This window comes from Felis catus, chromosome B4 (assembly GCF_018350175.1).
Source record: "Felis catus isolate Fca126 chromosome B4, F.catus_Fca126_mat1.0, whole genome shotgun sequence".
Taxonomy (NCBI): domain Eukaryota; kingdom Metazoa; phylum Chordata; class Mammalia; order Carnivora; family Felidae; genus Felis; species Felis catus.
In genome coordinates this window covers 89595135-89613470 of record NC_058374.1, presented here as the reverse complement: position 1 = coordinate 89613470, position 18336 = coordinate 89595135, and the positions used below count along the sequence as shown (strand labels likewise).

The 18336-nt window shown below is 41.3% G+C and overlaps 1 protein-coding gene and 1 long non-coding RNA gene across 3 annotated transcripts in view; one reads left to right on the top strand and one right to left on the bottom strand.

Annotated features, from left to right (window-relative positions):
* CB4H12orf56 (chromosome B4 C12orf56 homolog) overlaps positions 1 to 14838 on the top strand; it is a 114597-nt gene extending 99759 nt beyond the window's left edge. Inside the window, exon 13 of the mRNA XM_023257190.2 lies at positions 14469 to 14838. Coding sequence (XP_023112958.2) covers positions 14469 to 14490 — 22 coding nt within the window. The 3' untranslated portion in view covers positions 14491 to 14838. The remainder of the gene's footprint in view (positions 1 to 14468) is intronic.
* The window catches only part of LOC111561382, a 114709-nt gene extending 96404 nt beyond the window's left edge, over positions 1 to 18305 (bottom strand). For both annotated transcript variants that reach the window (XR_002743921.2, XR_006600828.1), the window contains exon 1: positions 18170 to 18305. This is a non-coding gene — a long non-coding RNA (uncharacterized LOC111561382). The remainder of the gene's footprint in view (positions 1 to 18169) is intronic.
* Positions 18306 to 18336: the final 31 nt, after the last annotated feature.

Sequence of the window (18336 nt, the reverse complement as noted above, 5' to 3'; positions counted from 1 at the left end):
GTAAAATAAAAACTAGTGAGGGTTTGACTGGAGAAGTACTTATTTTAGGAATAATGCTTTTTTTTTTTTTTTTAATGTTTACTTATTTTTGAGAGAGAGAGACAGAATGTGAGTGGGAGAAGGGCAAACAGAGGGAGACACAGAATCTGAAGCAGGCTCCAGGCTCTGAGCTGTCAGCACAGAGCCCTACGCAGGGCTTGAACTCACAGACCGCGAGATCATGACCTGAGCTAAAGCTGGACGCTTAACTGACTGAGCCACCCAGGTGCCACTATGAGTAATGCTTTTAAGAGACTTGGAAAGTTGTATTCCAGGACTGCTACCCAGGCACTGGTCAGAATTAAGACTGTCCCAAATTCTGTAAAGGACAATCTTATCCACCTCTTTGTATCTTTTGTCTTAAATCCTTAGAATTTCCCAAATGAGTTATTACCTTCTTCAGGAGAGCTAGACATTTTAGGAAATAAAACATAGAGCAGGGTTTCTGCTTTCAAGAGGGAAGTTTCTCAAATGACTTCCAGGCTTAATTCTGGGGTAATTTATGCTCCATTTCCTTTCTCTTTATGCCTTGCAGGTGGTGATAGCTAATTTAAAAAAAATTGGAAGAGAATCTTTGTTTTTATCATTATGTGTCAAGAATAGGTCATCAGTAGAAAGAAATGTTTAACATTATGCAAAAAGCACAGCCCCAAGAGTCTCTCTGAAACCCTTTGCCTCATATGCAAATTGATGAACGGAGGGAACTGCAGCTTTTTAGTAATGCAGGCAAGAACGAAGGAATGAATGATCACCGGAGTTAAGAATTTAACAATACATACATAGTTCAGGAAAAAATACTCAAAAGATCTTCTTTGAGGAGAACAAGATATGACTTTTAATAATGCTAATGATGTCACTAAAAGAACCAAGTAAGTCCATGATCATTTAAAACACAATGAGCCTGGGTGGTTCCGTGGGTTAAGCATCCAACTTCAGCTCAGGTCGTGATCTCACGGTTTGTGAGTTTGAGCCCCGCATCAGGCTCTGTGCTGACAGCTCAGAGACTGCAGCCTGCTTCAGATTCAGTCTCCCTAGCTCTCTGCCCCTCCCCCACTTGCACGAGTGCTCTCTCTCTCTCTCTCTCTCTTAAAAATAAACATTAAAAAAATTAAAACACAAAGCGAGAGTCTTAATGAATGCTTCAATATCCAACCGGCAGAATTAACTAGAAAGAAAATGTTGACAAAGATACAGTTCTGATCTAATTCTGGAGCTCCAATAGTGTTAATATATGAGAACATTTTTGTTTTATTTAGAAAAATGATAAAATTTGCTGGAGTTGTAGTACAGTAATAGCAAAATTAATTACTAAAATTATTTCAGCAACTAGTAGCTATTGAGTATCAAGCGTGTGCTAATCACTGTAAAGTTTAATAAGACCCAGTGCCTATCTTTGAGAAGCTAACTTTATAGAAAGGGGAATAAATCAACCACAAAAATAATTATAACATAAGATGGTTGATAATAAATGACCACAAGGTAAAGTTTTGTGAGCCATAAGGAGAAAAGGCTTATGTGTTATTGAAATAATCAGTAAAATTTTCATGAAGGACATGGCATTTGAGATGAGAAAACAGTCACATTTTCCTGGTCTGGGAAGTAAGAGAAGAACATTCTAGGCAGTGGTATGGCAACAGAAGTACCAAAGTGGAAAAGCAGGAGAGGTTTTTGGGAAACGGAACAGCTGTTTTGCCAGAGTGTAAACTACTGTATATTTTTTTTGGAAGAAAGACAGTAGGAAATACAGTTGGAAAAGTAGGTAGGGAGTACCTGGGTGGCTTAGTCAGTTAAGTGTCTGACTCTTGATTTCAGCTCATATCACGATCTTGCGGTTCATGGGTTTGAGCCTCACGATGGGCTCTGTGCTCACAGTGCGGAACCTGCTTGGGATTCTCTCTCCCCTTCTCTTTCTGCCCCTCTCCAGTTTGCACGTGTGAGTGCTGTCTATCTCTCTCTCTCAAAATAAATAAGTATTTTTTAAAAAGTAGGTAGGAGTCACACTGTGACGAGCTTTTCATTCACTCACTCATTCAACAAATATTCACTGAGCACTTGTGCTAAACTCAGAGGTAAAAAAATCGACAGAGGAGACCTGAATGCTATAACCACATCAATTGTGTATTCACTGACTTTCACAACTAGAGGTCTAAACATTCCTTTGATAAAATGAAGTCACATTACTTGTATGCTCCCCAAATTTCATACAGAATTAGATCAGTTTATCAACAGTGGCGGTCTGAATCTATGCAAAGAGAAATGCCTTTCTCTCTGTCTCACAGGGTTCAAAAGTAATTTTGAGGAAGAAAGAAACACATTTGCAACCAATTATACTTTCAAGTTACACGCTAGTTTCAAAGAACTAGGGCAAATTCCTCAGCAGGTTTGGAAGGATTTAACCTGTTCCTCTCTGGGAATAGTGACTGATACAGCCCTTTCCACAACAGGCTGGTCCTGCATAGTTGGTCCCAGGGAGGGTGATAGCATTATGATGATCATGTCTCAGTGGCTGACCCACCAAACTGGTCACATTTGGGCTTTATCAACAGCTACTGCTAAAGAATTCCAAAGACAGGGGCACCTGGGTGGCTCAGTCGGTTAAGTATCTGACTCTTGATTTCTACTCAGGTCATGATCTTACATTTCATGATTTTGAGCACTGCATCGGGCTCTGTGCTGACAGTGCTTGGGGTTCTCTCTCTTCCTCTCTTTGTGCCCTTGCCCTGCTCGCACTCTCTTTCAAAATAAATAAATAAAAACAAAAACATAAAAAAAAAACTGCTTTAAAAAGAAAGAATTCCAAAGACAAATTATTGCAGCTGATTTCAGTCTTGAACATGATTAGAATATCTATCCATATGGTGAAGGTGGCACAGTTTGAAGAGCTGCTGAAAATGCAGGAACTCAGATTTTATTATTTTTTTATTTTTAATTTTTTTAATGTTTATTTTTGAGAGACAGACACAGAGCACGAGTGGGGGAGGGGAGAGAGAGAGGGAGACACAGAAACCAAAGCAGGCTCCAGGCTCTGAGCTGTCCGCACAAAGCCTGACGCGGGGCTTGAACCCACGAATTGTGAGATCATGACCTGAGCCGAAGTCGGACGCTTAACCAACTAAGTCACCCAGGTGTCCAGGAACTCGGATTTTAAAGTAGCAAACATGGGCATGCTGGTTATTAAAATAAGGAGGTGTGTCCACGTTTAAACACTTTTAAAAGAAAATGAAATAACAAAATGTTAAAAAACAGAAAATGTAGAGCAATTACGTAGATGACAATTAAAATGAAATGTGAAAATGTATTAGGGAAAAGGCTCTAGTAAAAGATGATCATTAATTCAAGGGACTATAATAAGGAGACTTCCCAGGCTGAGTGTGAATGGGGTATAAGGTGGGGCTAGGGGCTTAAAAAGCTTTCTCGGTTTGAAGCCAGAATCGGTGGAATGCCCTGTCCTCAGGGCTTTAACTCGGGCCTAATATCAAACACCACAGAAACGGCTGCCACAGTTGTGTTTGCACCCAGGAAAAAGTGCTGCGCGCAAGTCCTTACACAAAGCTTCCGGGCCTCGAATAGCCTCACTTTTCTACCTATACTTTTCTACTTACCACTCACGTGTTAGTCTTTCAGTAATACAGTATCTCCGAGAACCTAATCACTGTCCCTTCACCCCCTCAACCTGAAATCCACACTGGGCCAGCCCAATCAAGAAAATGGCCTACTTTTGATCCCCCAGACAAACGTAGGAGCCATTTTTAAGATCAGATGTCTGCCGGGTGACATTCCCTATAGACTGGAAAGGAAGGCATAGTAGAAACACCATTTATTTAATTCAGTCAATCAGTGTACATGTTTGAGTGCCTAATATATTCCTAGCATTGTGCTTGATGCCATTAGGGAGAGAAGTGTCAGAGGCTAATAGTCAGGAATACGGGATGAGCACAACTAAATAAAGGTACAAGACAGTACATGATTAGCTGTGATCTCTCCCCTTTGTATGTACTACGCTAAGAAGGCGCCCTTGTCAAACTGCCTTGCTACCATGGTGACAGTTACTAAGAAATGCACAGACCCACATATGAACTGGTTAGAGAGTTCTGGTTGTTGCTGTTGTTTTTAAATATGTAGTTTCTCCAGTCAAATGAACGGTTCTTAATGTTGGTCTCCAATTTTCTCTATGGATTCTCTACATTTGAGTCCTGGAAGAAAAGTAAACCAAGAGTATGTGGACCCACTGTGCTGACCCTGCAGAGTCTTGGAGTTTTCCTGCTGCTTTAGATCAGACTTTAACCCTTCATGTGTTGTTCGGAGTGACCTCAAGCGCCCCAGGCTTCTAAATTCATCCAATCTGTTAATATACAGGTATATTCCCCAAAGTTAAGAAACAATTCTGGATCATGTCTTATTCTAACTTCTTGCTTTTGTCTGTCTTGTGGTTTCTATCTTCCCTGTGCCCCGCTTCATCCTAGTTGTGACCACTGTCCCCTCTTCATTTATTCCCTAAGCACCATTATATATAAGTGGTCATTTATTATTATTTTTTTTGGGGGGGGGGCAAGTGAACAAGGGGCAGAGACAGAGAATCCCACAGGGACAGAGATAGAGAGAGGAGAGAGAAGTGGGGTTCACCCAAAGCGGTGCTCGTGTTCCCTGGAAGTGGGGCTCAAACTCACAAACTAGGAGATCATGACCTGAGCTAAAGTCAAATGCTTAGCCAACCGAGCCACCCAGGCACCCCATAAGTGGTTGCTTATAATGGACTGTTAATGGAAGTCCAGGAACAAGAAAGGAGGTAGTATAATACAGCACAAGGAAAGAAATATAAGTACCTAAAAGTTCTTTGGCCATTTTCCTTTTTTTTTTTTTTTTTAATTTTTTAAACGTTTATTTATTTTTGAGACAGAGGGAGACGGAGCATGAATGGGGAGGGTCAGAGCGAGAGGGAGACACAGAATCTGAAACAGGCTCCAGGCTCCGAGCTGTCAGCACAGAGCCCGATGCGGGGCTCGAACTCACAGACCGCGAAATCATGACCTGAGCCGAAGTCGGCTGCTTAACCGACTGAGCCACCCAGGCGCCCCTGGCCATTTTCAACATGGGGAATTTCTCACTGTATTTTCTTCTCAGGGTGCTGCCATTTTGCTCAGACTTCCTTCTCATCTCTTTTTTAAGTTCTTCAAGTCCAATCTCGGAGGTTCTATTATTCAAGGCAACTTACGTTGTCAAACCCCCCCCCCCATACAGACTACCCCAAAATGCCAACTTTTTTTTTTCCTTCTCAAACAAAGGTTCCTTCCCCCCCCCCCAGGCAAATGTTGCCATTCCCCTAGTATGCAAAATAGCAGCTAAGAATAGCTATTTTAAAAGTTATTTATTTTCTTTCCCTGTTCACATGCATTTTGGCTTAACTCTCTCATTTGATCTGTATTTAAGGTACTATTTTTCTTGAGGCTGTCTGAAATACAAATGTAAAGTCAAGGTTTCAGAATCATTTTGAATTGCACATAAGCCATTTATTGGTTTATTTATTGGGGGAGAATTCTAGTTCTTTTTTAACTCATTTTCTAATAAATAATTTCTCAAAGATTCAGAAAAGCTACTGAATGATTTGTGAGTTTCTGACTGTACTGTAAAAGATAGGGAGAAGAATAAAAACAGGTTCCCTGTAGAAAACTCCCTACTGTATCTGGCATTATCCACAGACCAAGAACCCTTTTACGAGTACCCAGCACAATTTTCATAAAAGAAACCTTTCTTTATTCAGTCACAAAAGTAGATGCTTAGGCAGTGACCACAACTTTGCCTTAAGGATAAGAATCTTATCTCAGACTACAGAAAAGCTTCCAAGGGTGCAGAGGGATGATTATCTCTAAGGTAGCCCTAAGTTATATTTGAATGTCATCTCCAAAGGAAGGTAACATATAACAATAAGTATGGCTTCTTGTGAAGATGGGTATTTCCCCTTAGATGGATCTCAATTTATATAAATTGATTTATATAGATGGAGATTTACAGAAATCTCCATCTATACCTCTATGAAGCTGTTACAAACTGTGCTGAGCACCAGACAAGGTACCATGAAGATATGAGCAAACACTGAAATAAAATCGAGATCCTACAGGAATCAGAATTCAGAGGCTAAGAAGTAAAAATTATGGAATGAAAAACAAAGTAGAATTGCTTCACAGAGTTCTGGAATTTCAGAACTAGAAATATTTTAAAAATCATTCACTGATGTGCAGAGAAGGAAACAAGAGCTCAGAAGGGTTAGTAGTTTGCCTGAAGTCACACAGTGAATTAGCAGCAGAGTCCACAGATAATCAAAAGGTTTATCTACCTTACCACATGTAACAACCATTAAGCATCAATGCTTTGCAAGGAAATATATTGCTTAAGAAAACACATGTAAAATGCCGAGCACAATGTCTGGAACCACAGCTGTCATCACAATCAACATCATCGTCATGGTGGCTAAAAGTACAGATTTTGATATTACCCTGATGTGAGTCTCAGCTCTGTCACTAGGTGTGACTGTAGATAACATATTTACCTATCTAAGCCCCAGTTTCTTCATCTATAAAATGGGAATAAAAATAGTAGACGCTATTAGCGTCTACCTAATAGAATAGTTGCGGGGATTATATATATACACTCATGAGCGTATGTACATGTACAAATACATTGAAACTGTTCAAACATTAGCTGTTCCACAGTATTACTAACCTATGTAAGAAGACAGAGTCAAATTAGAATACACACATATAGAGCATTGGTGGAGTTTCTCTTTGCTCCGACCAGGAAGTTAATATTTACTGAGCATGCACTGTGTACAGATACCAGCACACAAGAGTACGGAACAACAAAAACAGGAGAAGAGACGCTATTTCTGATGTTACATTATGGTAACTATTATTCTCAACAAATATACACCAATTACCTACATGTTAATAAGACTGAGTTTGTGCTTTCAAGCAGCCTGCAATCTAGTGGAGGAAGGAACCAGGCTGTTATCATACGGAGTGGTATGTACATGGCTGAGCCAGAGCTTAGAGCTATGGGAGCTCACGGAAGGGCATCCTATCTAGGAAGGGAGGAGGTCGGGAAGGGAGCATCAGAGGAGGTTTCTCAGATAAAAGGATAAGGAGTTGGCCAAAGTGAGAAGGGTTGGAAAGAGCCTGAAGCCACAGACCAGCTGTGGTGAGTGCCCTCGGCTGGCTCTCGGCATCCACTCCAAACCCCTAGTGTGCTTTCTGATCCTGCAGGGGCTAAAGAAGGAAAAACCACGTTTCCCCTCATCTCCCTGCAGTTAGGGTTCTGCTTTTGCCAGTCAGAAGCACTTGGAAGGTGGATCTGGGGCTGGAGTCATTCGCTTTGTTGCTGCTGCAACAGAACACCTGTTTGTTTCTTTTTTTTTTTTTTCAACGTTTATTTATTTTTGGGACAGAGAGAGACAGAGCATGAACGGGGGAGGGGCAGAGAGAGAGGGAGACACAGAATCGGAAACAGGCTCCAGGCTCTGAGCCATCAGCCCAGAGCCTGACGCGGGGCTCGAACTCATGGACCGCGAGATCGTGACCTGGCTGAAGTCAGACGCTTAACCGACTGCGCCACCCAGGCGCTCCAACACCTGTTTGTTTCATCTGTGCACCCACTGGGCTTTCCTCAGCATTAGTTCAGTGTCCAGGTGCCAACTCTGTGGGTGTTGAGAGGTCGTCACAAGGGAAGAAGTGCTTCCTGATCCTCAGATCACAGCTACAGTACCCACGGAGTCCACTGACGGCCACCTCTCTGATGGTTGCAGAGGTATCGGCTCTCCCAGTAGGCCAGAATAGCAGTCTTGTGCTAGGAATCACTTCTGGAGACCCCCGGTGACCCAACCACCCTTGCCAATGATTTGCTAAACTCCTGACTCCCTGTATTAAATCCCTTTTTGCTCAAAATGGTGTGAGTGGTTCCTACTTCTTGCACCTAATACACCAAGAAAATACAAAAACTGTGAAATGGGCCATGAATAATACGGTTTGTGGGGTTAGTAAACTTCTGTAAAGGGCCCAGACAGTAAATATTTTAAGCGTTGTGGGCACTTATGATCTTCACCTCGTCTTCCTCCCCCTTCCCTTCTCCAGGGCTAAGTATATTCACACTGCAGCGATCTCCAGAACATTTTCATTTTGGCAAAACTGAAACCCTACACTTCTTAAATAGTAGTTCCTCATTCCCTCTCCCTCTCCCCTCTTGTCTCTGGCAACCACCATTCTACTCTCTATCTCTATAAATTTAACTACTCTTGATACCTCATATAAATGGAATCATACAGTATTTAATTTTTTGAGACTAGCTCATTTCGCCTAACATAATGTCCTCAAAATCCATGCTGTAGCATATGACAGGATTTCCTTATTTCCATTGTAAGGCTGAATAATATTCCGTTGTATGTCTGTGCCACATTTTGTTTATCCATTCCTCTGTTTATGACATTTGGGTTGCTCCCACTTCTTGGCTATTGTGAATAATGCTGTTATAAACATAGGTATGTAAATATCTCTTCAAGATCTTGCTTTCAATTCTTTTGGATATACACCCAGAAGTGGGATTGCTGGATCATATGGTAATTCTAATTTTTAAAAAATATTTTTTAATGTTTATTTATTTTTTGAGGGGGAGAGAGAGTGAGCAGGGGAGTGGTAGAGAGAGAGGGAGACATAGAATCTGAAGCAGGCTCCAGGCTCTGAGCTGTCAGCACAGAGCCCGATCGATGCAGGGCTTGAACTCATGAACCATGAGACCATGACCTGAGCTGAAGTTGGACGCTTAACCGACTGAGCCACCCAGGCGCCCCTCTAATTTTTAACTTTTTTGAGGAACCCCCACACTGTTTTCCATAGCAGCTGTACTACTTTACATTCCTACCAATAGTGCAAAAGGGTTCCAATTTCTCCCCATCCTTGTTGACACTTACTATTTTCTGGTGTTTTGATTATAGCTATCCTAATGAGTATGAGGTGACATTTCATAGTGGTTCTGATTTGCACTTCCCTAATGATTAATGATGTGATGTCAAGCACTGTTTCATATACTTGTTGATCATTTGTATATCTTCTTTGCCCATTTTAAAGTTGGGATATATGGGGGTGCCTGGCTGGCTCAGTCAGTAGAGCATGCAACTCTTGATCTCAGAGTCATGAGTTCAAGCCCCACATTGGGCATGGGTCCTACCTAAAATTAAAAATAAATAAAAATAAAAGGAAAAAATAAAATTGGGATATATGTTTTTTGTTGCTGTGCTATAGGAGTTCTTTATATAATCTAGGTATTAAGCTCCTATCAGATATATGATTTCTTTAGGCTGCTTTTTCACTTTATCACTCATGCCAGTTCAGTTTTAGTCTGTGCCCGTGAATGGCAGTGTAGTCTGGAGCAAACTGGCAAGCAGTCTGGCCAGATCTGGAGCTATCTCCCATCCTAAAGACACTAGGAGGAATGAGCCAGAACGTCTCTAACTTAAGACACTCTCACTATGCTATCAAAAAGCATCCCCATGCCTTCACTTTGAACCAGAACCAGACAACCTGAGGGTTTCTGGGGCTGCAGAATTAGAAACAGTCTCAAGACCGGGTGAGTAAGAAGCAGTCATGGAGGTAGACTTACCAGATTCGGGTTTCACGTTGTCAAGTACCTGTCACTAGAAAGCTGGGATCAAACTCAAATACAATTTCGTTATCTAGTTTGCGATTTAACACTGCTCTTTTTACTTCAAATGGTAGTTCAGTTCAGCTTCTCTGATTCTCCATGTTCATTCTGAGAGAATAAAATATCCTAACTCTGGAGATACTAATGATTTCCAGTCAAATATATGGAGAGTTACTTCTTGACAATCTAAAATGCATCCCAGTTCACACACATGCTCCAAAAAGCCCTGCTGATTCTGTATTAGTGGATATGACACCATGGCATGGTGCATTTGCCAAAATATCCTCTTTGGAGAGATAAGTTTCTCATGTATAAAAGGCCTAGTTCCCCTTCCAACTACTATTGTTTTTTGGAAAAATTTGAGAAGACATTTGTGTGCTATTTCTCTGGTCTCCACAAGAAAAAGAAAGTGGGAAGGTTAAGCACAGAGCTGCATAGGGTCAAGAAGAAGAAATGTTGTAAATGCAGGATCCTAATTCTCTTCCTCCCTGATTTTTATGTTAACTTGTCGCTATTCAGGTTTTTACATACAGTGTTCATCACTGCATTACCTCTAATCACAAATGTCAAGAACAGTTGACTTTTTTTTAATTTTGGAGAGAGAGCATAAGAGTAGAGGAGAGGGGCAGAGGGAGAAAGGGAAAGAGACAGAGAGAGAGAGAGAGAGAGAGAGAGAGAGAATCTTAAGCAGGCTCCATCCACACTGAACACAGAGACCCATGCGGGGCTCGATCTCATGACCCTGGCTGAGATCATGACCTGAGCTGAAATCAAGAGTCAGATGCTCAACGGACTGAGCCACCCATGCACTCCAGGATCAGTGACATTTATAAATGATTTTAGCTGTAAATTACAGAAAATCCAAACACAAGTAGCTTAAAAAAAAGTTATCTTTCTCCTCATAACAAGAAATCCAGAGATAGGTCATTGCTGGCATTGGTTTAAATGCTGAATTTTCTCAAAGTCAAAAGCCTTGAATTTTCTTGACTTTCCCTTCAGGGATGAAAGATGGCTACTACAGCTCTAGACTTCCCTCGGCTCACAAAGCAGAAAGAATAGACAACAAATACCAGTTTTGACTGTCTCATTTTATTTGGAAGGCAATACACGTATGCCTCCCTTTCCTGGAATTTCTCCCTCAACCTCAGTAATCTTCGGTAAGGTGAAGAAAACAGAACATTTGGGAATATTTGGTTTTCCTATCCTATAGGCAGGCAAGTAAGAGGAAAACTGGGAATGGGTGTTGGTCTGTTGAGTTCTAGGGTCTGCCACAGTGAAAACCAGGAAATACCAAAACATCTGAGAATACAAGATTAATGGAGTATGATGTGCCAGATGAATCCCAGAGACTGTTAAAAACTGTGGTACAGAAACATACTTAAGTACATGCAAAATTATTCCTACAAATGTTATCAACTAATAAACGAACATACAAAACACTCGATAAGAAATCATCAAATTTGTTGGGGTGAAAAATTTTTGACAGATTTAAAAAACTTGAACAGTTATATCCAAAAAACCCGGAACTCACGTTCTGAAAATGCTGACTTAGGTTGGGTTTTCTAGGAAACAGACTGAGGCAGGGAGGTGCATGCAGGTGCTTGATTTTACTCCAGAGTGCTTTCAGGAACAGCACCTCTGAGGGAGGCAGGACGGGGCAGAGGGAGGTGACCCGCAGGGCACTTGCCACAGAGGCTTTAACTGGCGGGTCCCATGGGGAATTCTAAAGCTGAATGTCCCAGATTGTTACAATTGAGGGACTCTGCCTTGTACCTCACAACTGACCAGTCCTTGGATCTGAGTCGCCCCCAGGGACAGACTGTAACCCAGGATGAGGCGGTTTCCTTCACAGAAGGCAATTTTGGAGAGAAGCCACCGTGAGTCATTAGCAGCCGACACCCCTGGCAGCTACAGCTTGGGATCTGGGCAGCATACCACACAGCATCCACTAGAAATGTGAACCCTGATTATCTCCGGGTTTGGGGATTGAGCTCGGCTTTCTCTCTTTTTTAAATAGTTTCCAAATTTTCCACAACAGAGTATTGCCGTAAGAATTAAAAATGACTTAATTCATGTAAAGCACTTCGCACAATTCCTGGAATTTATTAAGTATTCCATAAGTTTAGTTGTACTTATTTCTTATTTAGAAGTATATACATATGGGGCGCCTGGGTGGCTCAGTCAGTTAAGCGTCCGACTTCGGCTCAGGTCATGATCTCACGGTCCATGAGTTCCAGCCCTGTGTCGAGCTCTGTGCTGACAGCTCAGAGCCTGGAGCCTGTTTCAGATTCTGTGTCTCCCTCTCTCTGAGCCTCCCCCATTCATGCTGTCTCTCTCTGTCTCAAAAATAAATAAAGGTTAAAAAAATTTTTTTTTAAAAAAAGAAGTATATACATATAAAACACTATGAAGAGAAAGCATAAATGCGAATATTGTCAAGAAAAAAAGTATGAAGTAGGATTAAAATAATAATAGACTTTGCTGTTCATTTTGGCTTATTTTGTTTTATCCGTGAAATTCCTTCTTCTGATATGACTTCTTCCTAGCATTGTCCCATAGAACTTTTTTGTAATAATACAAATTTTGGTATCAGTGTCATCCAACAGCCACTAGCCATGGTTGGCTACTGAGCATTTGAAATGTGGCTAGTGCAAATGAAGAACCAAATTTCAAATTTTATTTAGTTTCAATTCATTTAAATGTAAATAGCCACATATTGCTAGTGGCTACCAAATATTGGACAATGCAGTTCTATACCAATACTAATCAATGGTTATTTAGAGAACAGATCTGAACTATTCTTTCTCTCTTTAAGCTTGGATGAATTCCCTCAATTCATCACCCCGTATAATCTCCTAATCTTGATTTCAAAATCACATTATATTTAGAAGTGTAGAAAAACAAAATGGGAAGAGTTAATTAAGTGTAAAAAAAAAAAAGTGTTCTTTTCTTTTCTTTTCTTTTTTTAAGTATACTCTACACCCAGCATGGGGCCTGAACTCATGACCCCAAGATCAAGAGTCACTCACATGCTCTACCGACTGAGCCAGCCAGGCGCCCCTGGTCAGACTTTTTTTTTACATACAACAGAGAAGGTAATTTAGTTGAAAGTTAGATGCTAAAGAGCTATATAATGTATCGCTAATTGTCTGAAATTTTTTAGTAAATAATCTGAAAAGAAAATGAGAGGTTGTTCTATATGAAATATCTGGTTCCTCTTGGTAAGCCAAAAAAGACCTCTCACTTAAATCATATCTTTTTTCCTTTAAAAAAAAATGTTTACTTATTTTTGAGAGAGAGAGAGAGAGAGAAAGTGCATGCGCATGCACACATGAGCGTGAGCAGGGGAGGGGCAGAGAAAAAGGGAGACAAAGAATCCCAAACAGACTCCATGCCATCAACCCAGACCTCGAGGCAGGGCTTGAACACATGAATCACAAGATCATAACCTGAGCAGAAATCAAGAGTCAGACGTTTAACCGAATGAGCCACGAGATGCCCCTGAAGTCATATCTTTCAACCATATTGTCAATATAGTACGAGAAACATCTACAGAAACAATTTGAGAATGCCTGAATAACAATGTGGAAGTCTCTTACATCTCAGGTGGGAGGCCTATGCGTATGGGGATAACTCCCTAACGGCAGCCATGCTTGAGAAAGGAAAGAGACACAGATTTTGGCTTGCATTTCAGCCTTGCCACTTACTTACTGGCTGTGTACTTTGGACATATTACTTAATTACTCCACAATAAAATGGTGATAACTACACCTTTGAAGGTTTGTTGGAATATTAGTGATATGTAAAGCACCTGGCACACAGTAAGTGCTAAATCAATGAGTTTTATTATTATGTCAATATTATGTCAATAAAATAGAACAGCAAAAGTGAAGTGAGTCCAAATGATTTAAAACTTGAGTGATAATTAACTGGCATAATCATTAAGTTGTAAAATTATTTTTGGTATATGTTACTTTATTTTTTTAATGTATTTTATTTATTTATTTTGAAAGAAAAAGAGAATGCGAGCATGAGAGAGGGAGGGGCAGAGAGAGAGAGAGAGAGAGAGAGAGAGAGAGAATCCCAAACAGGCTCCATGCTGTTAGCACAGAGCCTGATTCAGGGTTCGATCTCACAAACCTGAGATCATGACCTGAGCTGAAACCAAGAATCAGATGCTTAACTGACTGAGCCACCCAGGTGCCCTGGTGTATGTTACTTTATGTGTCTGTTGGCCACACATAAAACACAGTCCACTGTATCAAATCAGTGACAAAAATGGATGCTTGACTAAATGAATGAATCATCACCTTGCCTGTTCTTAATGGTCTTTTGCCCCCCAAAAGGGTTGTTGTCACTAAAATGGTTTTGTCACTGGTACTGTCAGTAGGGAAATTTTCAAGCTGTAAAGAGCAGTATTAAATCAATAGTCTTGAACACAACTGTTTTTCTAGACTTAATAGGAGAGATCATGGCTGAAATTAAGAAACTTCTTGAGCAATACTACAAAGAAGCACTTTTAACGGCTTCCATCCTGAGACATTTTTAAGAAGATAGACAATTCTCCAGCTGAAAATGTCATCCTCACCTGTGGGAGCCAGCCTCCGGGGCAGCCTCTACTGATCCTTCTTTCCTAGCATTCATGCACTTCATTACTCTCCTGCCCAAATTCAATCAAGACTGGCCCTGAACATGGTCAAGGCTATGTCATAAAAGGCACTGCAGCTTCTGCTTTGGTCTTTCAGATCATCATTTCCTCCGGAATAAGCCAGTTGCCACGCTGTGAGAACACTCAAGCTATCCTGCAGAAAAGCCCCTGTGGCCAACAGACGAAGCCAACTTCTGAGACATGTGAGAGAATCACCTTGGAAGTGGATTCTCCAGCTCCAAATAAATCTTCAGATGACCACAGCCCTAGCCAACAACATCTGACTTCAACCTTCTGAGTCTGAGACTGAAACAGAAATGCCCAGCTGAACCGTTCCTGAGTTCCTGACTCAGAAATTGGGAGAAATAATACAGGACTTTTACTGTTTTAAGCCACAACATTTTGGGTTTGTTTTATTATTTTTAAGTGTATTTATTTTGAGAGAGAGAGAGAGAGAGAGAGAGAGAGAGAGAGAGAGAGAGAGACAGACAGGCTGGGGGAGGGGCAGAGAAAGAGGGAGAAAGAGAATCCCAAGCAAGCTCCATGTGGAGTCTGGTGCAAGGCTCGAACCCATGAACAATGAGACCACGACCTGAGCCAAAATCATGAGCCACGTGCCCAACCCAGGCACCCCTGTTTTGTTTTTTTTTTTCTCTTAAAGTAATCTCTACGCCCAACAGGGGCTTACACTCACAACCTTGAGATGGAGAGTTGCATGCTCTACTGACTGAGCCAGCCAGGCTCTCCAAATACTTTTTTTAAAAAGTAAACTCTACCCCAACGTGGGGCTTGAACTCACCACCCCAACATCAAAAGTCACATGCTCTACCAACTTAGCCAGCCCAGTGCCCTGAAGGTGTAGTTTGGGGTTATTTGATATGCAGCAAAAGATAGCTAACATACCATCAATAACAAACATTTATCACTACTGTACAAAGTATCCTGTTTATAGGCTGAACCATACGATCATTCAAGGTAACTTCTTGCTTTATAATTTTAATGTTTTAACAGGTTGACATGTCATTGACTATCTTTTCCTATAAAATTCTTAAGAGACAAGGAGAATTAGCCAATAAAATGTTCAGCAAATATCCATTAAGTTCAAGGTATTATACTAGGTGCTTTGCTGATGAAAAGGTATGATGATGCTATTGATAACAACAGTAAAAATAATGATAGATATTACTAACACCTATTAAGCATGAGCTTATCACACACTGTCCTAGACACTGTACATATATTCTCATTTAACCTTAATGTATACTGCCAAATGTTTTCCAGAAGGTCATACCAAGTTACATTCCCATCTGCAATGTAGAAACAAACTCACTGCATGATTATCAGCACTTAAGAATTAAAAAAAAAAAAAAAAAGAAAAACCTGATAGGGGAAAATTGAATAGTTCAATCTGCATTTCTATGATTACTACATCTTAAAATGTTGAGCATATTAAATTTTTGTCTGACATATGTTACAATGTTGGCATTGTGTTTTCTTAACATTTTTATTGTCAAGTCAATCTCTTCCTTTGTAATTTCCTCCAATTCTTCTATAATTAAAAGGCTCTTTCCTATCCCTAAGTCAATTACATCTTCACTTGCATTTGTATTCTAGTTTGTTTATGGTTTTGTTTTTTACACATGTAGTTATTATTTTTTTAAGTTTATTTATTTTTGAGAGAGAGGGCACACAAGAGAGAGAGGAGGCAGAGAGGAAACAAAGCAGGTCCACACTGCCAGCACGGAGCCCAGTGTAGACTCACACACACAAACCACGAGATCATGACCTGGGTGGAAACCAAGAGTCAGATGCTCAACTGACTGAGCCACTCAGGTACCTCTGTAGTTATTTTTTTCATGTTTTATTTATTTTTGAAAGAGCGTGTGCATGAGTGGGGGAGGGGCAGAGAGTGAGGAAGACAGAGGATCCAAAGGGGTTCAGCGTTGACAGCAAAGAGCCCAATGCGGGGCTTGAACCCACAAACCATGAGATCATGACCTCAGCTGAAGTGGGACGCTTAACCGATTGAGCCACCCAGGTGCCCCTGTTATTTTTTGTTGCAGGACACAGGAGTTTTTGTTTTGTGCTTTTTTTTTTTTTTTCCCGTCACAATCATGTCTCCTTCACTATCAATTGAGTAAGTTTTCCTTTCCCCTACTGATTTATGATGCCACCTTTATTATCTTAGGAATTCTTATATTACTTGGGTATGTTTGTGAGCTTCATGACCCTGTTTCACTGTCTGTTGGTTTTGGTGTTAGTATTACACTTTTTTTGATTACTAACTTCTACTCATTCATCAAGAACCATCACATTCTCCTCCTGGAAGCCTCCCTGATTCTTCCCAAAAGATATGACTGCTGCCTCCTTTTTCACCTTTATAACACATAAAATTCTGCCTTGTATCGCAGTTAACATGGCTGATTGTATCCAACTATATTCTTGAGAGCAGGGAACAGGCACACTATATATTCATTAAAACTAAACTGTTGGATTTGCATGAAAAGGTGGTGATAGCAAAACAGATCTAGTTTGACAAAAAAAAAAAATGAAAACAGACAATTCCCTCATTTCAACAAATATCACTGTACTATCCATTATGAAACAATTATAAAGGTGAGTGAACGTTAGATTCTGACTCGGGGAGTTCACCACTTAGGTCAAAGAGGCATATGAATACACGTGATTCAACAGTGTGACTAGTGTAAAATAATCATGTACAAGGAAAAAAGGAAAAAACTGAGCAAGTAGTGGGCATAATTTCAGAGTAGTGGACATACCTATAAGCTGGGTTTATGGTGTTTCTTTTATTTTTTTTTAATGTTTATTTATTTTTGAGACAGAGAGAGGGAGAGCAGGAGAGCAGGGTAAGGGCAGAGAGAGAGAGAGGGTGAGGGTAGAGAGACAGGGAGATCGAGAATCCGAAGCAGGCTCCAGGCTCTGAGCTGTCAGCACAGAACCTGAGGCGGGGCTCCAGCCCACAACCCGGGTGATCATGACCTGAGCTGACGTGGGATGTCCAGCCGACTAAGCCACCCAGGCGCCCGTGGGTTTACGGTGTTTCTTAAATGTCAAGGAATTTGCAATTAATCTGAATGCAACAGGGCATCAGTTCAGAACCTTCAACAGAAGTTTCATAAATTTATCCTTCCTGGGGGCGCCTGGGTGGCTCAGTCGGTTGGGCGTCCGACTTCGGCTCAGGGCATGATCTCCCCGTCCGTGAGTTCGAGCCCCACGTCAGGCTCTGTGCTGACAGCTCAGAGCCTGGAGCCTGTTTCAGATTCTGTGTCTCCCTCTCTCTCTGACCTTCCCCCATTCATGCTCTGTCTCTCTCTGTCTCAAAAATGAATAAACGTTAAAAAAAAATTAAAAAAAAAAATTTATCCTTCCTGGAAGACCTTTTGAAGGAAGCCTAACGTAGATTGGGTAGCATGGGCAAGCTGCAGAGCTCTGCTTGGAAGCTGTTCCCTTCGCGCGAACCTGAGATGCCTTGTGCAGGATACAGGTGCGAATTATTGCAAAGTGTGCGACTGGGTGAAAATGAAACAGGGGGATAAGATACAAACCTTTACCGGTATCAGGTACTATAAGCCACGTACTTGCGTTGGTTTAAAAGGCATGAGAACTGACTCCTTGAGAGAGAGCACACAGTTCGAGCCACTAGCCTCATCTTCGCGCCCCGCCCTCAGGCCCCAGGCGAGCCCAGGCCAGATGTTAAGACCAAAAACTACGGACGTCAAGTCAGCGTGACGTCACCAGCACTGACGCAGTCTCACAGGGAGGGGCCTCTCAGCTCACCTCAGAACGCAGTCAGGTCCGCGGAGCAGCGAGTTGACCGTCTCGTGTTCTGCCCTAAAGATCCGAATAGTCAGCAGTACGGGAGCCGAAGCGCCGAAGTTGCTCAGGAGCTGAAGACGGGCCACTTCCCTCCTTCCTTGGCCCTTACTGGTGTCCTCTCTAAGGCC